A 25,292-nucleotide genomic window follows, 5' to 3' on the forward strand; every position below is an offset into this window, starting at 1 on the left:
AAGGAAAAGAAAAAAATATTATAAATGATTAGTATACATTATTATTAATATGATTTAAAAAAAAAAAAAAAAAAAAATTATTAAAAATTGAAATATAAAAATAAAATATATCTAAATTTGTTGCATTTATATCTATATAATATTATATATTATATATATATAATATGTATTATACATATATTATATATATATAATATGTATTATACATATATTATATATATATATATATATATATATATATATAGAAAATTATAGCCAACTATAAAATAAAAATTGATATATTATCATTTAAAACCTTTTATATAATTATAAAAATACAAGAGACAAATTGATATATATACAAAAAGAAAAAAAAAATATATATATAATATATATATATATATATATATGATTATCTTTTAAATGTAGGATATTATGTTGAAACATATATTTTATTATATACAAAACAATTAAAACAAATGAGTATGTTTATGTAAATATATTTATATATACATTTATTTATCTATCTTATTTTTAATGATTGGGATTACAATAATCACCGGTTTCTTAGGAGCAGGGAAAACTACACTGCTAAAAAATTTATTAAATGAAAGTATTGAGAAAGATAAAAAAATTGCAATAATTCATAATGAATTTACGGAAAAGAACAACAATATTGACAAAATAGTTTTTAAGGATATAAATGATATATATAACATTCCAAAAATTAAAGAAGATGATAAAAATAATGTAAATAATAATTTAAAAAAAGATATACAAAAAAATAAAAATGAATTAAGAATAATAAACGAAATAGATAGTGAAGAAGGTTTCATATATGAACTTAATAATGGCTGTTTATGTTGTTCAAATAAAAGTAATTTTGTTAAATTGATAGAAAATATTTTATCATTAAAAACTAAGTATGATTATATATTTGTAGAAGTTTCAGGCGTTTATGATAATATACAAATTAACAATTTATTATGGTTAGATGAACTTAATAAGTCAAAAATATATTTAGATAGTATTATACATATAGTAGATTCATATCATTTTATTAAATATTATAATAAACAAGAAATAAAACAAAATACTAAGGACACATTATCTAATGAAATTAATCATGAACATGAAAAAAAAAAAAAAAATGAAGCCAACAACGTATATCATAATGAAAAGAATAATGAATCCAACAACGTATATCATAATGAAAAAAATAATGAATCCAACAACGTATATCATAATGAAAAACAAAATGAAGCCAACAACTTTGGTCCTAATGAACAAACTCCAGAATATGAACAAATTATGGTATCAGATGTTATAATATTAAATAAAATTGATAAATTAAATGAACACAATATAAATGAACTAAAAATTTTTATTCATAAACTAAATCCTATTGGCACTATATACACAACTAGCTATTGTTATGTACCTATAGAAAATATAACAAACCTAAAATGTTATGAAAAAAAAAATATAAAAAATATTATAATTAATAATACCAAAGTAGAAAATGTTGTTTCTTTTCATTATAATGATTTTCATAATATGACTTTTCATTTTGACCATGACATATCTTCATTAATACAATTAAGTGATCTTTTAAATAAAATGAAAAATAAATTTATAAAACAAAAGGATACAAATATATTAAAACAAATTGTAACAATACTGAAGAATAAAAATATTTTTTCATATAAAAAAATTAATCATATTTTAGCTACCCTTTTATGGAATAGCAAATTACAGATATATCGTGGTAAAGGTGTTTTTGTTGCTTTTAATGATGATATTTATAACAATAAACATAAAATCAAATTGAATATTTATTATTATCAAAGTGTGGGAGATTTATACGAAATTAATCATGTAATGACTGATATACATACATTTTTTCAAACATATGTAACTAAAAATATAAAGGAAAACGAAATAATACACACCAACAACAATAATAATAATAATAATAATAATAATAATATAAACATTATTTCTAATAATATTAATAATGAAAATACACAGACCGAATTTAACATTCATAATATTAATTATGACCATGAAGAGCACACATGTGATGATCTTTTAGAATTCGAAAATTATATATCTGATGATTCTTCGTGTAGTGAAAATAATGAATATAACATAAACAATATTTTGAATAATATGCATATTTTTACTTCCAGATTTTTATTTATAGGGAAAAACATAAACATGGAAGATATAAAAAATAAGCTTGATGATTGTTTGTACAAATAATTTTAATAAACACTTACATGTTTTCCAAATTGTATGAATCGTGTATTTTTTATAAATTATTATATATTGTATATATTTTAATTTTTTTTTTCCTATGGAGTATATTTATGGCACAAAATGGTAATAATGGAAATGTAAAATGTACAGGACGCACACACATATATATATATATATATATATATATATATATATATATATTTATTTATTTATTTATTTAATTTATTTAATTTATTTATTTACTTGTTTATTTCCTTATAAAGTCATTGTTTCATTTTTTTTTTTTTTTTTTTTTTTTTGTATGTTCATTTGTTATATATATATATATATATAAAGACTTATGCATAAAATAATAGTGCTATATATATATATATATAAATATTTTAGCCATAAAATGAAATAGGAACGTGTTAAAAAAAAATAATACTATCATTATTTAATATATATATTTATATACGTATACATATGGGTATAATAAATATTTCGAGTATCATTTAAAATTCCGTATTCAGACAAAAGACTTGATCCTTTCGTTGAGCCATGACTCCTGATTTTTGATAATCTGCGACTCTTTTCTCAAAAAAGTTTGTTTTTCCTTGAAGTGAAATTAAGTCCATCCAATTAAATGGATTTTTGGAATGGAAAATTTTAGAGCATCCTAAGCATTCTAATAATCTATCAGCAACAAATTCTATATATTGAGACATAAGTCTAGAATTCATACCTATTAAATCACATGGTAAGGATTCACATATAAAAGATCTTTCAACTTCTACAGCTTCTTTAACAATATTTTGTACCATTTGTTCTGGAAGTTTATTATCTAATAAACTATAAATTAAGCAATTAAAATCTGTATGTAGTCCTTCATCTCTACTTATTAATTCATTACTAAATGTCAAACCGTGTAATTTATTTTGTTTCTTAAACCAAAAAATTGCACAAAAACTACCACTGAATAATATTCCTTCAACACATGCATTAGCAACAATTCTTTCAGCAAACGAATTAGTATCATTAATCCATTTTGCTGCCCATAATGCTTTATTTTTTACGGCAGGGATATTTTCTATAGCATGAAATAAATTTAATCTTTCTTTTTCATCTTTAATATAATTATCAATTAATAAACTATATGTTTCTGAATGAATATTTTCTACAGCTATTTGAAAGGAATAAAATTTTTTAGCTTCTGTTATTTGAACCTCTCTTAAAAACTTACTAGCCAAATTCTCTAAGACTATACCATCACTTGCTGCAAAAAATGCTAACACATGCTTTATAAAATGTTTCTCATTTTCATTCAATTTCTCAAAATCTTTTAAATCACTAGATAAATCAATTTCTTCTGCTGTCCAAAAAGAAGCTTCAGCTTTCTTGTAAAAATCCCAAACATCAGGATATAATATTGGATATAAAGTAAATCGATCACTCTCTTTATTTAATATCTTCTCATTTATCTCTTTCCCTTTTTGTAAATCACTAAATTCTCTTTCCTGTTTGCTAAATATTGGTATTCTAGAAATGTTTATAACATCAGCCATTCTATTCAAATGCAAAATTATTAAATAAAAAATAAAGAGCAAAGAGAAAATAAAAATAAAATAAAATAAAATAAAAAAAAAAAAAAAAAAAAAGAAAAAAACACACAATGGAAAAAATGTATGCTTCAACAAATAAATATTAAAATGTATGTTATAAAAAATATATATATTCTAACTTAAAATATACATATATATATATAATATATATATATATAATATTTTAATTTAATAATAGGGTAAAAAAAAAATTATAAAAATATAAAAAACAAGATATTAAATAAGATACATAAAAAAAAAAAAATAATAATTTTTTCTTTCTTACAATAATGTATTGTCATAAATATTATTAAAAAATATATATTGTATATATATATATATATATATATATATATATATATATATATATATATATAATTTATATTTATTTATTTTGTTTTTAAAATAATATAAAAATCACCTAAATTAAACTAAGTTCATATTATTACTATAAAAAAAAAAAAAATAACATATTTATTTATATATATATAATATATGTGATATATATATTTTTTTATTATACACATACATATTATACATATATGCAATATTTTATTCTTGAAAAATAGTACCGGATATGTTACAAGTATTTAAGCTTTAATTAAATATATATAAAGAAGGGGGATTAAATATTAAAATATATATATAATATATATATATATATATATATATATATATATTATAATTATATTTATATTTATTATTTATTTATTTGTGTTGTTCATATTTTAAAAAAGATGAATTTTTTACACACACCATTTTATAATATATATATATCATTAAGTATAAGAAGCATGTCAAAAAAATATTATATTTTTATTTTAAAAATATGTCTTGCTCAATATGTTTCTACATATTAATGATAATGTTACTATTTTTATAATCCTACGAAAGAGAAAATTTTGCTATAAGAATAAAAATAGACATTGTATATTTTATACATAGTTCATATGAATTATATATTATTTATATTTATTTATTTTGTTTTATTTTTGTTTGATTTGTTTTTTTTTATCCTTATTAAAGTTAAATATATATAACCTTCAATGACATAAAAATTTTCATAATATTATTTATTTATATATCATTCATTATTATGGTTATATTTTTAAAAAAAATAAATATAAGTTTATATAATTATCATCATATATATAATTTTATATATATTATACACACAAGGAAAAAAAAAAAAAAAAATTAACAACATAATACAAAAAGATAAAAAAAGGTACGATCATAATATATATTCATAAGAAACATACTCTCTTTTTCTTTTATGCAAAAAAAAATACCTTAAAATTATTCACTATTAGTCATCAAATACTAGGTTATTAAATTTTAATGTAATTAAAAAAAATAAAATAAATAGAAAAAAGTTTTTGTTTCATTTAAAAAAAAAAAAAAAAAACAAAAAAAAAAAAAAATTCTACATATATAAATATATATATATATATATATATATATATATATATATATATATATATTATACCAAAAAATATTGAGGAAAATATAAATAATTCTTAATTTATGTACATCAAAAAAAAAAAAAATTTATATGTGTCATATTTATTATTAAACACAAATAAAAACATTTTGATTATCACAAATGCTCATTCAAATAAAAAAAAAAATAAAAAATAATATTATTAGGAATAAAATGATATAAATTCTAAAAATTACATTTGTGCTATAAAAATTATATAAATTCAACAAATGGACAAAAAAAAAAAAAAAAAAAAAAAAACTAATATAAATAAATATAAATAAATATATAAAAGTAAATATAAATAGATTGTCTATATATATATATATATATATATCGTTTAAATATTTTACATATTTATAAAATTTAAGTAGAGTATCTCCACTTTTAGCAAAAATATGTCAAAATAATTATATTTATTACATTTTCTTTTTTCAGACATATATAATAAATATTGTTATACAAAAACGTTTCATAGAAAGGAAGGATATATAAATATAATCCACATATACACTAGATATTTTTTTTTTTTTATTATTTTTTTATATTTTTTCAATAATTTTTCTGCATAAAGGACAATCATTGTTTTTTTTTAACCACGTAAATATGCAATCTTTATGATAATAATGTAGATAATTACATGGTAGTATACAAATATCATCATCATTTGCATATTCTACACAACATATAGAACAAACTAAATCTGATGTTTCTATATTTATATATACATTATTTTCTGGTGGTATTTCTATTATTTCATTTTTTTCATTTATTTCATTTCCATTTGCACTTCCATTTTTTTTTTTTTTTAATACTTTTTGAAAGTATCCAAAAACACCCGTTTTATTATCATTTCGAATTTGATCATTATCAATATTAATATTTATTACATCATTCACATGATTAGGATCATTATATATACTATAATTATTATTATATATTTTTTCTCCTTCTTTTTTTATATTTTCCTCGGACATATTTTTCATTTTATTTTCCCCATTTTTGTTAAGAATATTAGTAGGAGATTCTATATTTATAACCACATTATTGTCACTATTAATAATATTTACATTATCAACATTGTTGCTATTATTTATATCTTTCAAATTAGGTATATTCCCTAATGTATTATTATTAGTCGATATATTTTTCATATCACTTATTTCATTATTATTTATAGGTATTTCACTTACCATATTTGTGGTTAATTCTTCATTTTTTACACATTGTCCTATACCATTTGGTTGTATGTTAGACATATCTTCATTTTTTTGTACACATTTATTCTGATCATTTATAAAATTATCACTGTAAAAATAATTTGTTGTCAAAAAATTTTCTTCACAATACTTTCTATATTCTATATATTTCATAATTTTTAACTTTTTTAATATTCTTTTTGGCGTAGGGCTTTTTCTTTTTAAAAACACTAATATTAGGATAACAACAAAAAAAATTAAACGTAAAATTATATATAAAAAAATAGGCAAGAAGTAATATATAATAGCTAATATAATAGTTACAGAAAATGTAGAATTTATTGCATATTTCCCCCTCTCAAAAAGATACAAATAAAAACAAAATGAAAAATACATAACAACAATTAAATGTATTTTGGATTCAATTGATTTTAAACTTTTAGAAACTTGAACCTGCATTAATAATTTATAGGATATATATAAATTTAAACAAATATGTATACATAACATACCTAATAACATTGCGCAAATATATATTGTAACAATTTCTTTTTTAGAAATATAAGATTTGAAAAAGTCATAACTTAAAGTACCCATTAATAATATAACCATTAATAAAAGAGATAAATGTATAAATATCGAACATATATGAAAATTACGATATGCTCGTCTTGATAAATTTATATCTTCTTCTAATAAAAAACTGTTAAAACTTTCAACCCCATCATCTATATTATCAGGATTGGAATTTGCACTCTCATTATTCTCAACATTTTGACTATTATCAACATTTTGACTATTATCAACATTTTGGTTGTTATCAACATTTTGATTGTTGTCACCACTTTGGTTGTTATCAACATTTTGATTGTTGTCACCACTTTGGTTATTATCAACATTTTGATTATTTTCACTTAAATCATTTACCACATCATTTTGCTTTCCTCCCTCTTCCTTTATATGCCCATCTGTAGAAGTTGGTTCAATATAATTATTATCATTATCTTTATTATTATCATTATTTTTATTATTATCATTATTTTTATTATTATCATTATTTTTATTATTATCATTATTTTTATTATTATCATCATTATTTTTATTATTATCATTATCTTTATTATTATCATCATTATTTTTATTATTATCATTCTCTTTATTATTATCATCATTACAAATATTGTTATTATTTTTATTTTTCATAATAATTCCATTTATAGTCTCATTAACATTATTGCACACTTTCTCGTTATTATTTTTTTTATTTTCATTGTTCATTTCAACATTAATTCTTTTAACGGATGTCGTATGTTCATTTACATTTTTTGAAAAATTATTTTCTCCTTTGACAATGTTCATATTATTACTATTGTTCGCATTAATTATATCCTTTTCTTTTTCTATATTTACTACATTATTATTACCTGTGTTGTCACCCCTTACGTGTTCATTCTTTGGTATATTAATTCGATCATTTCTACTAATCGTATTGTCAATGATCATAATTATATATTACTATTCATAATATAAATATTACTTCTATTTTTTAATTCGATATAATATTCTCGTTTTACGATATAATATACTTATATATATATTATTATATTAATATTATATATCTTGTGGTAACTATTTTTCATTCATTTACTCACATTATTTTTTTTAAATCCATACAAACTTATAGAAAAATATTATCATGATATATTATACGTCGAAAAAAAAATAAATATGTATATATATATATATATATATATATATATATTAAAAATATAACAAAAACGAACTTTTTTTTATTTGTAAAAAAAATAAAATAAAATAAATAAATAAATAAAATGATAACCAAATTAATTATAACTAAAAATGAATTAAGTTTATAAATACTTATTCTTCCATTAATTAATGAAATTATTTAAAAAAAAAAAAAAATAATAAAAAATAAAAAAATAAAAAAAATATTATATATATAGGTATGTAATATATATATATAATATACATATATAAATATTAGTACAAGAAAAAAAAAAAAAGTTCGCCTTATAATATATAGTTACTTTCATTAACATAATAAAGGACGTTTATTATATTGAAAAATAAATGATCCATTCTCTAATATACTTTTTCTTCTTTTTTTTTTTTTTTTTTTTTTTTTTTTTCTTTTCTTTCCATTAACACATGATGTTCTCTTTTTTCTTTTATTTTTGATTTCTTTCAATTAAGTATATAATAAAAATGTTAGAAAAAATCATATTAATTTATTAAACCTTAAAATTGATATATAAATAAAATATAATATATATATATATATATATATTATATACAAATAAATCACATATACAAATATATATATGATATATATGTAGAGAATTATAATCTACATTCATCCTTTTGAATAAATAAAATAATTAATGTTTTGAAATAAATATTAAAAGAAAAATGTATGTGTAATATATATTTGAATTTTTCCTCTTCAAATGTAGAAAATCAACATATTAAAGCAAAAAAAAAAAAAAAATGTGCGAAGAGGATTTTATTGTAAAAATTGTGTTTAAAGGTAAAAAATATATAAATATATAAATATGTATATAATATATAATATATATATACGAAGAAGAAAAAAATAAAATGTGTAATTTTTCCGTTTTTTATTTTTTTTTTTATTTTTTTTTTTTATTTTTTTTTTTAATTCAGTATAAAATAACCTTTAAAAAAAATTTATGTTAATTAACTATAATAAAATGTACATATGTAACATATATATATATATATATATATGTATAACATCAAAGTAACAATTATACACATATATAATATATATATATATATATATTATAATATATTTATTTTTATACATTATTTCAATAAATAGAAAGTTTTATTGTTTTTTATGCTGTTTTTACGACTTTTCTTCAATTATAAAAATATTGCATTGTCCATGCGCACACACTACTAGAATAATATGTAATCATGTTTTGAAATAAAAAAGAAAAATTGAGTATAATGAAAATATGTATTTTGTTTTATTTACCTTTCCAACAAGACACATAAAGAAATATAAAAAGAAAATTTTTTAACAATAAAAAAGTGTGAATTAATGAATAAATATACAATTTTTTTTTTTTTTTTTTTCTTATTATTTATAAGGTTCTTTTTTATTTTATGTATGTTATTTAATATTTTTATGTATTTTCTTTTGATAATATTCTAACAACCTTATTCATATATATATATATATATATATATATATATATATATATGCATTTTATAACTGCCTTTTAGTATTATTTTATTTATTTTATTTTTTTTAATTTAAAGTATAGCCCTTTCGGTTTTCTAGTTGTTTACAATTTTTTTTTTTTTTTTTTTTAATTTTATATAATAACAATAATATTAATGAAACAAATAAGTATATAGACATATATATATATATATATATATATATATATATATATATGTGCATGCATTCAGTGTTTATATTATAAAAAAAAAAAATAATATAATAAACAAAAACACTACGTATATAAAACAGAAAAATTATTTTGGGTGTATGTAAAAAACCAAGGTTTTTTTTCTGACCATACCATATCCACTATTTTTGATTCGTTCGATATTTCTTTGATGGGTAATAAAACTGGGTTTGTTATATAATCTTGAAAGAACTTAGAATAGAATAAATTTATTTTTCCATTATCACCTAAGGAATAAAATAAATTATAAGATTTATGAAATTGTACTTTTTTCAATGGACATTCTTGTAAATGAAATTTTTTATAAGGATTGCATGATAAATCTAAATCAAAAATAAAAACGTTTCCTAAAGAATCTGAAACTAAAATATAACTTTCATTTGTATGTACATCCATACTTGTTATATGCTGTACACCCCTCAGTTTCTTAAAAATTCGTTCTTTCTTATTAGTGGCTTTTAAATTATAAATTCTACAAAAAAATAAACAAATAAATAAATAATAAAAAATATGCATAAATATATATACAACATATGTGTGTATAAATATATATATATATATATATATATATATATTTTAATATATTCCATATGTTTTAACAAAATATAAAATAAAACACTCGTCTTTTTTATATTATATTTTTCTTACGTTATATTATTTTCAAAAGCAACCATAAAATAAGGACTTCTTGGAAAGAACATCGTACTAATAATATTTCCCCTTTTGTGCTTATACTTTTTAATCAACTTTATAGATTTCATAGTTTTCATATGATGTAAATAACAGTCATTATATTGACCAATATTTCTCATACATGTAACAGATAAATAATTACCTATAAAAAAAAATAAATATATAAATAAAAAAGGCAATTATGATAAAATATAACTATTAACAAGATTTTATATATATTTATATTTATTAAAAAGATGTTCACATTATTTATGCAAATTTTAATATATTTCAAAAGCACAAAAATTCATGTTATCATTCCTTACCATTGTTATTCCATGAAATGTCTTTTATTTCTCCCTCATGCTTAATAGCAACACAATATTTTATTTTCTGAAAATGGACCAAAAAAAAAAAAAAAAAAATAAATAAATTAAAATATAATATAACATAATATGTGTTATCAGGTACTACACTTATATTATACACATAATAACATAATAACATAATAACATAATAATATAATAACATAATAACATAATGACATAATAATATAATAACATAATAACATAATAACATACCAACATATATTCAGTATTTTATTTTATTTTATTTTATTTTTTATTTATTTTATTTATTTATTTTTTTTTTCATACCTTATGGTTAGACTTCAGAAGCATCCATTTTACATTAATATCTTTAGAATAACAATAATCTTCTGAATTTTTAAAATTGCTATGATAAACACTAAGTAATCCTTTCGTTTTATAATATACCATATTTCTATTTATGTGTACCTGTTTCTTCTTTTTCGATATGTCATCATTATTGGTATTTTCGGTATTATTATTGGTTCCAGCATCATAGGATTCATCACTTTGAAAATTATCATCATCCTCATCAAAATTTTCATAATCATCTTCATCAAAATAGTCATCATCATCATCAAAATTTTCATCATCATCATCAAAATTGTCATCACCATCATCATCAGAATTATTATTACCATGGTAACTTCCATCTTTATCATTAATATCACCTTCTAAAATACTTTCCTCTTCAAGAGCATCATTTTTTGATTTATTAGCTTTATTTATATTACCTTCCCCATTTTTTGGTTTTTTCCTCTTTACATCGCTATTCGTCGTATCATATATATTGTCTACAAATGTTTCACATTTCGATTTAAGAGGTGGAACATATGACTCATAATGCAAAATAAATACAACATTAGTATAGGATATAGCTAAAATTGAATAAGCCTTATTCACTTTGATTATGATATTGTTATGAATATCTTCTTCTATTGATTTCTTTTTTGTTTTTAAAGGTACAACTGATTTAAAATAATGCAATAAATCTATAGTTGCTATATTGTATGATGTAAGAATATCAAAAATGTATAATTTGTTATGATAGATAGTATAAACACAATGATCATTTTCATTTATATCTATAGGATATAAATAAGAAGATATATTTTTATTCATCTTCTTCTTATTAATATCATCTACTGTTTTTTCATCTTCCTCTACATTACTAACATAATGAACAAAGGCACATTCGGGATATGGTTTTAATGATTTCTTTGAAGGTAATTTTGGTAATAAGTCTTCTTTATTTATATGCAATACATTTTTCAATGTTCGTGAACATAAATATATATCTAAACATCTTTGATATAAATCAAAATATGTCTTTTTATAATATTCAATATTTCTAATATTTTTAAAATTTTGAGGAATAAATGCATCTTTATTATTTTTCAAAAGTTTTCTTTTTTCAGATGAACTTAACATTAATTCAGGTGGTGGATTGTAACTATATTTATGTCCAGGTAATATATGTGGTAAACTAATCTCATTGATATTATTAAATTCATCATATATTCTATTATTCCATAAATCATATATATAATCTTCATCATTCTCTTTCTTATCTTTATATCGTTCTGGATACTTTTCTTTATTCCTTAAGTAATTCATTATTTTTGATATTTTCTTTCTTTCATGTACCGAGCCATTCTCTTCATTCTTCTTTTGATTTATAATACCAGAAGGATATAATTTATATTCTTCCTTATCATTTTCATATATATAATTAGCATCGTTCAAAATAGTTGCAACTTTATTTTCCCTTATACTCTTAATTATTTGAAGATCTGCATCTGTTAATTGAACAACACGATTATTTTTAACATCTTTTATTTTTCTCCAATGATTTTCATCTCTTTGAGAGTTTAGAAAATCATCAATCAAATTTTCATCGCTTTTGTAGATTTTCTTTCCTTCAATATCATAACCTGAAAAAAAAAAAAAAAAAAAAAAAATGTTCACATATGTATATATAATATACATTATTCTTTACATATAATAACTCTTCGTTCATATATATAATATATCTTATCTTTTATATGATAAAATTTCCTATTTTTCTTTTTTTTTTCTTACCAATGATATCAAAGTCCTCATAATGCTTAAGATCAAAATTTCCAAGCGTATTTATATTATACTCATCATCACTTTCATCAATTTCTTCATTAATATATATATTACTATTATCACCTGCCCCTGTAATTACATCATGAATTTCACTGCTAACAACTGTATCTTCATAATCCGTATCTTTAGTTTTTTTTTTATCCTTCTTTATATTTTTTTTATTTTTTTTCTTAAATGTTTCTATAAAATCATTTTCATCTTTCTCATTATTTGAATTATTCGTACTATTAATCAAGTTTTTCATTTTTTCTAATTTTTTTTTTTTCTTCATCTTTTTCATATTCTTCATTTTCTTACTATCTTTCTTCTTTTTGCTTTTCTCAGTCATCTTTTCAAAACTTTTCATTTCTTGGTTTCCTTCCTTTTCCTCATCAAATTCTCCAGCTACTTTAGTTACGTCATTTTCTAATAATTCATCTTTGTCATAATTCAATTTTTTAACTTTTTTTTTATCTCCATCCTTATTTTGTTCTTTATTCTTTCCTTCATTATTTTTTGTATTTATTTCGCCATTTTGATTCATTATATAATTAGTATATTATATTATATATATATATATATATATATATATATGTTATTTGTTATAAATTTTAATTATTCTCACAAATTTATAAACATATAATATCTGCTTTGTGCATTTGTTTCTTTTATAATTATATTATTCTTACTGATATAATAATAAGGTAAAAAAAAAAAAAAAAAAAATATTAATTTTCTATAAATATAAAAAAAAATATATTATATATATATATATATATTATTATATTATATTTATTTTATTTGCTCTTCTAAAAATTATTCATTCATATATTCCCTAGTTCTTTTATTATTTTAAAATATTAAAGAATCAACGTCATTTTGTTTTTAAAATATATATAGAAATAAATATAAAATATACAAAAGAATGGAAAAAAAAAATATATATATATATATATAATATATATTTATATGTATTAATTTAATATAAATATAATTCTTGGGTATTTATATATATATATAATAATAATAAGAATTATTTACATATACAATAAATGTTATTATATATATATATTAATATTAGAGGTTCATATGGAGCAAGTAATACATAAAGAAAAAAAAAAAAAAAAAAATTACAATCTATATTATTATATTGCTATATATGTATAATGGATGCATATTTTATTTATATATATATAAGGTTATTGGGAAAAAAAAAAAAAAAAGTTTTAAATTTATTCTTTAAAATTCTATAAATGGATAATCGTAATAAAATATATAATATTATATACTTATTATATTGATGTTTTTTTTTTTTTTTTTTTTCTTTTTTCCTTTCTTTTCCTTTCTTTCTTTTGTATATATATAATTACAAAATGGAAAAATGATTTTAAGAAGGATAAAAATAAACGCAAAATAAAATATATATTTATTTATTACAATAATGTTGTAAAAAAACTTATTCTTATTTTTTAATATTTATATTTCAAACTATAACTGTATTTATAACAGTTTAAAGAAAAAAAAAAAAAAAAAAAAAAAAATAGAAGGATCATCATAAAATAATATATATATATATATATATATATATATATTTATTTATTTATTTATGTTTATATTATTCAATTTTGTTATATATTTATTTTAATGGGATTTTTTTTTTTTTTTTTTTTTCAATAAAAAGAAAATTAATTATATATATAACAGTATAAAGAATGTATTTCTTCTTTTATTATTGAAGAAAAAAAGTTTACTTAAAAAAAAAAAAAAAAATATACATATATAATATATATATATATATATATATATATATATAAAGGACAAATTTTTTTTTTTTTTTTTATATTCAAGATAACGAAAATATACTTAATACAGATATAACAAAAGGAATATAACATTTTTTCCTTTTTATTTTTGTAGTACTACATATACATATCTGTATAAGATATTATAATTATAATAATGAATGTAATTGACGATCAGGCTATCGATAAACACAAAGTGTTTGTACGAAATATCAAAGAAAGTGATGTACCTTTAATAACAAAAGAGTTTGAAAGAATATGTAATAAGCATTTTTTTTTTTCTAACAATAGTTACACCTCGAAAAATGCTATATGTCATTTTAAAAGTGCAAAGGATGCAGAAGATTTTATATCTAAATATAATAATATAAAATTATGTAATAGTTATATAAAAAGTGAATATGCGTTAAAGAAAAAATATGAAGATAAAAAATTAATATCCATTGTATATAATCGGAAAAAAATTAAATATGATAATTCACTTAAAATATATACAGATTGTAATGTAGATAATATTGTAATATTAAATTTTTTAAAAACTCTTTATGTTAATAATACAAATTTAATATATCCATTAGTAGAACAGTATACTAAATCTGAATCTAATAGTAATGTATATAATAATATAAATAGTAGTACTTATAAAAATAATGATAAAATAGGGGATAATAATAATTCCAACAAATTTATTGATGACATTGAAATTGTTTCAGATAAAAAAAATATAAAATTTGAAGATATTATTATAAATATAGAAAAAGAAATGAAACATTCCAGAAACAATGAAAAAAATAAAAATAATAATACACGTTTGATAGACAAAAATGCTTCTAAGAAAATAAAAATTGTGTATGTTATTGAATTTCTTAATATAAAAATTGCTAAGATGTTTTTTACATTAATAAACAAAACGGTATTTCAAAATTTTCTAAAAGATCAAAATGTAAAAAATACACATGATAAAAATAATAACAACAACAACAATAATAATAATAACAAAAACAACAACAATAATAATAATAACAAAAACAACAACAATAATAATAATAATGATAATATATATTTTAGATACTTTTTTCATGAATTATGTCAAACAAAAAAAAACGATAAAAAAGTTATTCTTCAAAATCTAAGTAGATCTTGTCATGTAGAAAATATACAGAAATTATTTAAACATATAGAACCAAATGCTAAAATATTTTTCCCAAAGAAAAATAATAAAAAACAAGGCTATGCCATAGTCTCTTTTGCTTCATTATATAATGCACAAAAAGCTTTACAACTAAACAAAACAAAATTATGTGGGAATATAATAACCATCCAAACGATAAACAATAATAATGATAAAAGTATTGGGAAGGAGGAAGAACATAATAAGTATATTAAGGAAAATGAGGTCAATGTAAAAAGGGAACACGAAGAGGAAAAATATAGCAAATATGCAATAAAAAATAAAAATGATGATAATGAAGGTGATGATAATGAAGGTGATGATGATGAAGGTGATGATGATAATGAAGGTGATGATGATAATGAAGGTGATGATGATGAAGGTGATGATGATGAAGGTGATGATGATGAAGGTGATGACGATAATGAAGGTGATGACGATAATGAAGGTGATGACGATAATGAAGGTGATGACGATAATGAAGGTGATGATAATAATGACGATAGTGATAATAATGACGATAGTGATAATAATGACGATAGTGATAATAATGACCATAGTGATAATAATGACCATAGTGATTATAATGATGATAATGGTTTAGATAAAAGTTTTGAAAAAATCAATAATTTTCAAAAAAAAAATAATGATGATATTATAAGACCAAATGATGAGAAACAAAAAAAAAAAAAAAACCTGAACGATGTTGAAGAAGGAAAAACTTTATTTATTACGAACATTCCTCCAGAAACTACAGATGATGAAATTAGAAACTATATTATAAATAATATAAATAAAGATTATATATATATAAAAACATGTCAGAGTAATAATAAAAATCTATCAGTCTTTGTCAAATTAAAATATAAACAGGATGCTGATACTTTTCTAAAGAAAATTGGAGAATATGAATATGATGAAAATAATGATGAAAATGATAATACAAATAATGATGAAAATAATAATGATAATTCAATTAGTGATGATGAAGAAAATATTATTGACAAATTTTACAAGAACAAGAAAAATAAGAAAGAAAAAATGAAAAAAATTTTATTAAAAGAAAATAAAAATAAGCACAATATAAATTCAGAAATTCTCTTTTTTAAAAATACTTATTTAATGATTAAAAGAGCAGTGAATAGAGATTTAATCAAAGAAAAAAGAAAAAATTATATAAAATCAACAGATCAAGAAAACGAAAACAATTTAAAAAAAAAAACAAAACAAAATAATATACACCTAATTAATGATAATAATGTAAATAATGAAAACTTAAGTGAAAATATTATTAAAAGAAATAATAATTTAATGGAGAAAAAAAAAGAACTTTTGAAAAATAAAAATTTCTTTATAAATCCATGTAGAATATACATAAGAAACTATCCAGCCGTGTTAGAACAAAATACATTTAGACAACTTATAACCAAATATTTTACACCTATAATTATGAAGAAATATAATATGAAAAAAAAAGAGGCCTTTAAAAAAGCTTCACAAATAATTAAAAAAATTAAAATAATCAAAGACACTGATACAACAAATTCAAAGGATTTAAATCTTTCAAAGGAAAAATCGTCCAAATTAAAAAATAAAAATATAATACTCAATACAAACAGTAACAACAATAATGTAGCTAGTAAAAATGTTAAAAATTATATATGTTTTGTAGATATTAATAAACATGAAAACGCAAAAAAAATGATACAACTATTACAAAATAAAAATATATATGAACTAATCAATGAAATTATTTATAAAAAAAAGTTTCAAACTATTAAAAAAAACAAAAATATAATTTATGTAGATTATTGTATTGAAGATATAAGAATGATACATATAAAAAAAATAAAAGAAGAAAAATTCTTAAATCATGTAAAACAACAAAATCTAGACAAAAATATAAATAATAAAATTATTGATAAGAAAAAAAAAAATAAAAAAAAAAATAAAGTAAGTAGAGGTAAAAGACAGAGAGAAAAAAAAAGATTATTAAAAATGAAAAATGAATGTACTAATATATTAAATGTAATCAACAACGCTACATTGACGAAACAAATAATTAATCAAGAGAATAATACGAAAAATGAGATAACAGATAAAAAGGATAAAGATAAACATACCAAGCTGAAGAAATTAAACAAAACTAATAAGTCCATAGATGAAAAAAAAGAAAACAAAACAAAAAAAAATGTCATAAATAAGAAAAAGCCCGATAAACAAAAGGAAGCTAAAGCAAAAAAGAAAACTAAAAAGGATGATGTGGTAAGCAAAAATTGGAAAAAATGTTTTAAATACATTTAAAATTTATATTTACATAATAATTATATATTTATATAATATTCATTATTTTTTTTTTTTTTTTTTTTTTTTTTTGCAGAAATTAATTAGGAAGGATGTATTAAATTTTCTTAATAAGATCAATAAATAGAATATTAAAAAATTACAAGCATGCTTGTTAAAATTTTTTTTTTTTAATACCTTAATTTTTTTTTTATTTACACAATTATATATATATATATATATATATATGTATGTATATAATATGTTATGCATATATCAAATATATACATATATTAAAAATTTTCTCTGTTTGTTTCTTTTTTCTTTTTCTTTTTCTTTTTCTTTTTCTTTTTCTTTTTTTTTTTTTTTTTTTCATAATTTGTATTAAACTCTATGAAGTTAATCTTTACCAATTCAATTATTATACGATATAATAAATTTCACATTTGAAACATAGAAACGAAAGATTGTAAAATTGTTACTACACTATACTATACTGTATATATATATATATATATATATATATATATGTTATATTACTTTTAAAAATATATTATAAAAAAAAATTTAACTATATATTTTATATGTTTATTCCTTGATATTCTCATAAGGTTTACATGTCTTAATTAAATAATATATCCAATATTTTAAATGCATATAAAATTATATGTCCTATATATATTCTTACAGTTTGTCTGAGTAGTACATAAATACTTGAAAGGAATACATTCCAAAACAAGTTCATGTTTCACGTACGATTTTATCTGTTCTTTATATATGTCACATATGTTATATATATATATAGCATTTTTAATTAATTATATATTAATGTGAAATGGTCTTAAAAAATAAAATAATTATTATTTCACAAAGGTTTTTATTTATATAAATATATATATTCTTATTAATTTTATAAAGGGAACAAAATATATAAGTTGTGTAAAACAATAATATTTACAACTTTTACAAAATTATAATAATTCTGAGATATATATAAATAAAATTAAAATATTATTTTTTTTAAGATATATATATATATATATATATATTTTTTTTCAACATTTTTATTGGGATAACAAATAAAAAATTAATAGATTACATGCCATATGAATCCGATCCAAATATTAAAAAAAAAAAAAAAAAAAAAGAATATTTTGTTTTTATCTTTTTTTATGTCAATTTATAATAATTCAAGAATGTGAGTATTTCCTCTTATATAAATATATATAAAGTTTCTATTTATATATTATATAAATATTTATTTAAAATTATATTTTTTTGAAGCCAATTTAAATCTTTCTTTTTCTTTAACATTCTGTTTTTTTTTTCTTTTTTTTTTTTTTTCTTTCTTGTGCTTATTTTTAATATTATATTTTTAATTCTTCCATATTAGTAAAAAAAAAAAAAAAAAAAAAAAAAAGAAATATGTTAAATGTTATAAATTATGGAAGATAATAATCTAAATAACGTTCTTAAAAATGATGAAGTCCCAGCAAAATGTAAGAACAAATATAAGGGACTCTTAAAATATAAATATTATATGTATATATATATATATATAGTTATATGTAGTTCAAACAATTGATATATATATATATATATATATATATATATATATAATATTACCTCTTCAATAATTTTATATTTTCATAATTTTTTCTATCATTTTTAATTTTTCTTAATAGCTGTAGAAGGCTGGATAATTATCATAACAAATATACACGGCGAAGCCAGAGATGATTACATAAAAGAAGTTTTTGAAAGGTTTGGACAAATAAAAAATTTACATTTAAATATAGATAGAAGAACAGGTTTTCTAAAAGGATATGCATTTCTTGAATATGAAAATTTTGTAGACGCAAAAAGAGCAATAGATGGTAAAAAGAAATTTTTTAGTACATATATATGTTTATATAAATATTTATGTATATATATTCTATATGAATGAATAAATATATATTTGAATTTATTATTCGTATATATATATATATATATATATATTCATATGTTATTTTTTAATATTTTTAGAAATGGATGGTACTATGCTACTAAATCAGGAGATACATGTAGACTGGGCTTTTGTGCAAGAAAAAAGTAAAACGTGATAAAGGTAATTAGGATTAATTAGGAAAAAAAAAAATATATATATATATATATTTATTTATTTTTATAATATAATTATCTCAACTTGTTATTGTCCATATTATGTCTAAAAAATATTATTTGTACCAATTCAATATAAACCTTTACAAAGCATTATTTTTATTATTATTTTTTTTTTTTTTTTTAAATAAATTTTTGATACTATCTTATTATTTTATAGTCATTAAATATTACAAAAAAACTAATAAAAAAATTATTAATATATATCATATAATTATAAATTAAATTTTTGTGTAAAACAAAACAAGCAATTATAATAAAATTCCATTTTTGTATAATATGAATAAAATAAAGGTTTATTGTATTTAAAAAAAATTAATTTGGACAAAAAATAAAATAAAATATATATTAACATTTATATGTGAGCACTCAAAAAAAAAAAAAAATAAATAAAATAAAAATAAATAAATAAATAAAATAATTATAATAATAATAATAAATATACACACATCATACAATTAACATAACATTGTTAACATATATATATACATATATATCTATATATATATTATATAATTTTTCATATATTTTTTTAAAAAAGTTCCTTTTATGATACAGCTTTTTTCTTTAGCAAAGATGAAATGGCAACTGAAAAAGCTTCAAATGTTGATAACGGATGACGAAAATCTAAAGTAAAATAATCTTTAGAATTTTTCCCAAATATTAAAAATATTTCATCTTCATCATTATTTATAATTTCATATTTAATTTCTTCTTTTTTCTTTTTCAAATTGTTTTTAATTAAATCAAAAGAAAATTTCTTTTTAATAAAGCTATTTATGTATTCATCATTATGTTTCTTAACCTTTTTATTTCCTGAATCACTATTTTTATTTTCACACTTTGTATGATTATATTCACTGTACTTTTGTTTAATAGGCATGTTATCATGATTATTATGATAATTATTAGTATTGTTATCCTTATATATATCATTATAAATATTATCATTATTATCGTTATCTTTATCGTTATCTTTATCGTTATCTTTATCGTCATCTTTATCGTTATCTTTATCGTTATCTTTATCCTTTTCCTTTTCATGAAAATTCTGTTTATGTTCAATTTGGCTAGCTGACACATATTCAATTATATCATTTATATTTTTATTCAAGAAATCATTTTTTTTTGATTCATTAAAAATACATTTCTTTAGAATTAATTGTAAATTTTTTGCACTAGCCATTTTAACTCGTCCATAAAAAGGGAGTTCATAAATTTCTTTCTCTTCATTCCATATAGGACATTTATTTTCATAAATAAGTTTGATGTTTTTATTTTCTTTATAAATATTACAAATGAAATGTCTTGGTAATTCACTTATAATATTAGATTCAAATCTAATAGATATAACATTATTTCTTTCAAAATTTGGAAAAAAGTTTGCGTATTTTTCTGAAATGCCATTATCATATATTTTAATTTTCATACCTGTAAAATTACATACCAATACTCCTAAAAATCCTGATACATTAAAAGATGTTTTAATATTTTTAAATTTTTTTTTAATATTTTTATCGTATTTATATATATATACTTTATTTTGTCCTCTCTTTTTAAAACCCATAAGTATCTTTTCCTTTTTATCATTTTTTAATATGTAACAACATGAATAAAATTCATTAAATTTTCGTATTCTTTGTAACTCATTAATTATATATCCTTTAGGTATATCATTATAATAAGAAAATTCTCTTTTTGTTTTATTAATAAAATTAATAAAGATATCTTTATCTATTATATTATTTTTAAAATATAAATTACCTTCATTTATATTTATTTGACTGCTTACATCTCGTATTTCTTCAGTATCAAAAATGTTAAAAGTTTCATAAAATATATCAATACGATAATCACTATAATTTTTTATTTTTGCTTTTTTCTTTATACTTTTGTTTCTTTTTTTCATATCTTTAAAATTAAATTTTAATTCATCCAATCTTTTTTTTAGTTGATTATTTGTTTTATCATCTAATAAAATCCAACTGTTAGGAATACATTCACTTTCAAATATACTGACAAGTCTCCAAAAACAATATTCAATGATTTCCTTATTTTCAATTTTATATGCACAATAAGTTAACATTATTATTAAATCATCTTCTATATCTTTCTTTTTTAATAACAGCTTTTTAAATATATGAAATAAATAATATAATTCAAAAGTATGTAACGTGTACAAAAATTCTATATTAAAATATGTATCACATTCATCTATAACATATATTAGGATATTTTTAATATAGCTCATCATTTTATTTAAATCCTTATCATTAATAATAATTTTATTATTTTTATTATTATTATTGTTGTTATTATTATTTTTATTTATTTTATTTTTTTTTTCTGTATCAATATATATATTATTTTCCTTCGAAATATAATATATATTCTTATTGTGTTGTCCATAACAAATTTTACCATTCAAGAATTTATTGGGAGCGTCTATGGAATCATTATAATGTAAAGGATTAACATTTTCTCCTTTATCATTACAATTATTTATATCCCTTGCTATAAATGAATTGTCATTATTACTATATGATGATGCATATGAATAATTATTATAACAATTATACATATCCTTATGTGATAATTTAATTTTTGTTTCACTATTTGATGATACATTATTGTTATCACTATTTGATGATACATTATTGTTATCACTATTTGATAATAAATTATTGCTATCACTATTTGATAATAAATTATTGCTATCACTATTTGATGATACATTATTGTTATCACTATTTGATGATAAATTATTGCTATCACTATTTGATAATAAATTATTGCTATCACTATTTGATGATAAATTATTGCTACCACTATATGATGATATATTATTGAGATCACTATTTGGTGATTTATTATTTGTACTACTATTTGATGACATATTATTATTATTATTATTATTATTATTATTATTATCACTTGAAATTCCTTTATTAGTACCTATTATATTTTCATAATTATTTGAGGAAACAGTATTTTCACTTTCATGACACTCATATTTAATATATGGAAAAAAATTGTCAGGTTTATCATTACTATTATTCATCTTTTTTTTCCTTTCTTTATATTTCTTTCTTTTCACTTTTTGCATATTTACTTCTTTTTTTTTTTTCTCATGATTTTCCTCGTTCTTAATATTTTTTTTCCTTTTTACTTTTCCGGATATTAGATCATAAAAGAGTTGATAATTAATTTCATCATATGTGCTCTTACTTTTTTCTTTTTCCCCATGCTGATATTCTGTATCTTTAATATATTTATTAATATTATCATTATGTGTACATAAATCCTTTCTTTTGTTAATATTATTTATATCATTCATATGATATATATTATCATCACTGTTAAGGTTAATATTATCTTTTATATAATTTATATCTCTTTCTTCTCTTTCATCACTTATATTTTTTTTTTCTTTATCTCTTTGTTTCTCCCATCTGATAAAGAATGAATAAAACGACATGACTATTTCAATCAGAAGGAGAACACTTTTTAGTCTTATTAAATTTTTATTTGTTGTTATATTTATTTCGTAAAAAAATGTAGAGTTCTTGTCTTCATAATTAACAATATTATTTTCATATGGTGCATTAATTTTTTGAATCAATTTGTTGGAATTCTTATATTTATTAGTAGAATTCATGACATTTATAGTATCATCTGAAAAATCACCTTGATACATATGATTGGGTTCATACATATTATTATTATTGTATATGTTATTATTGTTATATATGTTATTATTGTTATATATGTTATTATTATATATGCTATTATTATATATGTTATCATCATAATAATTTTTCATATTATTATTATCAACTATATATGTATCATTTACATTCTTATTATGCACATAATTATATTCATAATAATTATTATGTTCATTTTTATATGTTTTATTAATATAACATGGATTCATGTACTGATCGCATTTATCAAAGTTTTCATTATTTTTTTGCTTATCCATAATTTCATTATTTGTTTGTAAAAAGGAATGAGCTATGGATTTATATGTTTTTTTTTTACAGGACATATTAAAAATCTTGTTCTTCCATTTTTCTATAATACCTATCCTATTATTTATGTAATAAAAATTTTCATTGTGATTATCATTTTTTAATGCTTCTATAACATTTTTTAACATTGGAAATGCACTTAATATGTGTTTATTCAATTTTAATATTACTGATATGGTATATGTTGTCATTTCTATATCATTCATATCTCCATTTAATTTTTTATATTTCTCTATATCATTTATTATACTAGTTATATCTCTTTTTTTTTTTATAAAATAATTATCAATAAGATAATCAATATCTGACTTCTTTTCAATATAATGTATATAATAATCTAAATTATCATATAACTTTTTATATTCCAATATATAATTATCTAATATACAATCTTTCTTAATATATTCTGTTATTATTAATATAATATTATCACCTTTATAACAATCATTATAACCATATTTATCTTTTCCTATTATCCCACCACCTATATTATATTCATCACATTCTTCATTCTTATTATAATAATATTCTTTCTTTATTATATCAACTAAACGATTTTCTCTATCTTTCCAATCTTCATTCTTATCATTATAAATCATTTTTATGTTCAAATATATATAGATATATATACATACATGTGTTCTATATTTATGTCTAACTTTTTAATTAACCATTAAAATATTATATATATAAATCCTTTAAAAAAAAAAAAAAAAATTA

General features: G+C 18.5%; 7 protein-coding genes across 7 annotated transcripts; 3 read left to right on the forward strand and 4 right to left on the reverse strand.

Moving 5' to 3' along the window:
* Positions 1–516: 516 nt before the first annotated feature.
* On the forward strand, positions 517–2,244 carry PF3D7_1405500 (COBW domain-containing protein 1, putative; the record flags this gene model as incomplete). The annotated part of the gene is made up of 1 exon (XM_001348189.1): positions 517–2,244. The coding sequence occupies one exon, from the start codon at positions 517–519 to the stop codon at positions 2,242–2,244; it is 1,728 nt and encodes a 575-aa protein (XP_001348225.1).
* Positions 2,245–2,735: 491 nt separating this feature from the next.
* Positions 2,736–3,785, reverse strand: PF3D7_1405600 (ribonucleoside-diphosphate reductase small chain, putative; the record flags this gene model as incomplete). Its single annotated transcript, XM_001348190.1, has 1 exon — positions 2,736–3,785. The coding sequence occupies one exon, from the start codon at positions 3,783–3,785 to the stop codon at positions 2,736–2,738; it is 1,050 nt and encodes a 349-aa protein (XP_001348226.1).
* A 2,061-nt stretch (positions 3,786–5,846) lies between these two features.
* Positions 5,847–8,006, reverse strand: PF3D7_1405700 (RING zinc finger protein, putative; the record flags this gene model as incomplete). The annotated part of the gene is made up of 1 exon (XM_001348191.1): positions 5,847–8,006. The coding sequence occupies one exon, from the start codon at positions 8,004–8,006 to the stop codon at positions 5,847–5,849; it is 2,160 nt and encodes a 719-aa protein (XP_001348227.1).
* A 2,006-nt stretch (positions 8,007–10,012) lies between these two features.
* On the reverse strand, positions 10,013–13,663 carry PF3D7_1405800 (ribosome biogenesis protein BOP1, putative; the record flags this gene model as incomplete). Its single annotated transcript, XM_001348192.1, has 5 exons — positions 10,013–10,439; positions 10,616–10,802; positions 10,966–11,032; positions 11,296–12,941; positions 13,090–13,663. 5 exons carry the CDS (start codon positions 13,661–13,663, stop codon positions 10,013–10,015), a joined length of 2,901 nt encoding a protein of 966 aa, XP_001348228.1.
* A 1,415-nt stretch (positions 13,664–15,078) lies between these two features.
* PF3D7_1405900 (RNA-binding protein, putative) lies at positions 15,079–18,523 on the forward strand (the record flags this gene model as incomplete). The annotated part of the gene is made up of 2 exons (XM_024473344.1): positions 15,079–18,357; positions 18,473–18,523. 2 exons carry the CDS (start codon positions 15,079–15,081, stop codon positions 18,521–18,523), a joined length of 3,330 nt encoding a protein of 1,109 aa, XP_024329190.1.
* A 1,296-nt stretch (positions 18,524–19,819) lies between these two features.
* Positions 19,820–20,480, forward strand: PF3D7_1406000 (RNA-binding protein 8A, putative; the record flags this gene model as incomplete). Its single annotated transcript, XM_001348194.1, has 3 exons — positions 19,820–19,874; positions 20,061–20,252; positions 20,404–20,480. 3 exons carry the CDS (start codon positions 19,820–19,822, stop codon positions 20,478–20,480), a joined length of 324 nt encoding a protein of 107 aa, XP_001348230.1.
* Positions 20,481–21,085: 605 nt separating this feature from the next.
* PF3D7_1406100 (tubby domain-containing protein, putative) lies at positions 21,086–25,171 on the reverse strand (the record flags this gene model as incomplete). The annotated part of the gene is made up of 1 exon (XM_001348195.1): positions 21,086–25,171. The coding sequence occupies one exon, from the start codon at positions 25,169–25,171 to the stop codon at positions 21,086–21,088; it is 4,086 nt and encodes a 1,361-aa protein (XP_001348231.1).
* Positions 25,172–25,292: the final 121 nt, after the last annotated feature.

The sequence above is a fragment of the Plasmodium falciparum genome (assembly GCF_000002765.6).
Source record: "Plasmodium falciparum 3D7 genome assembly, chromosome: 14".
Classification (NCBI taxonomy): Eukaryota; Apicomplexa; class Aconoidasida; order Haemosporida; family Plasmodiidae; genus Plasmodium; species Plasmodium falciparum.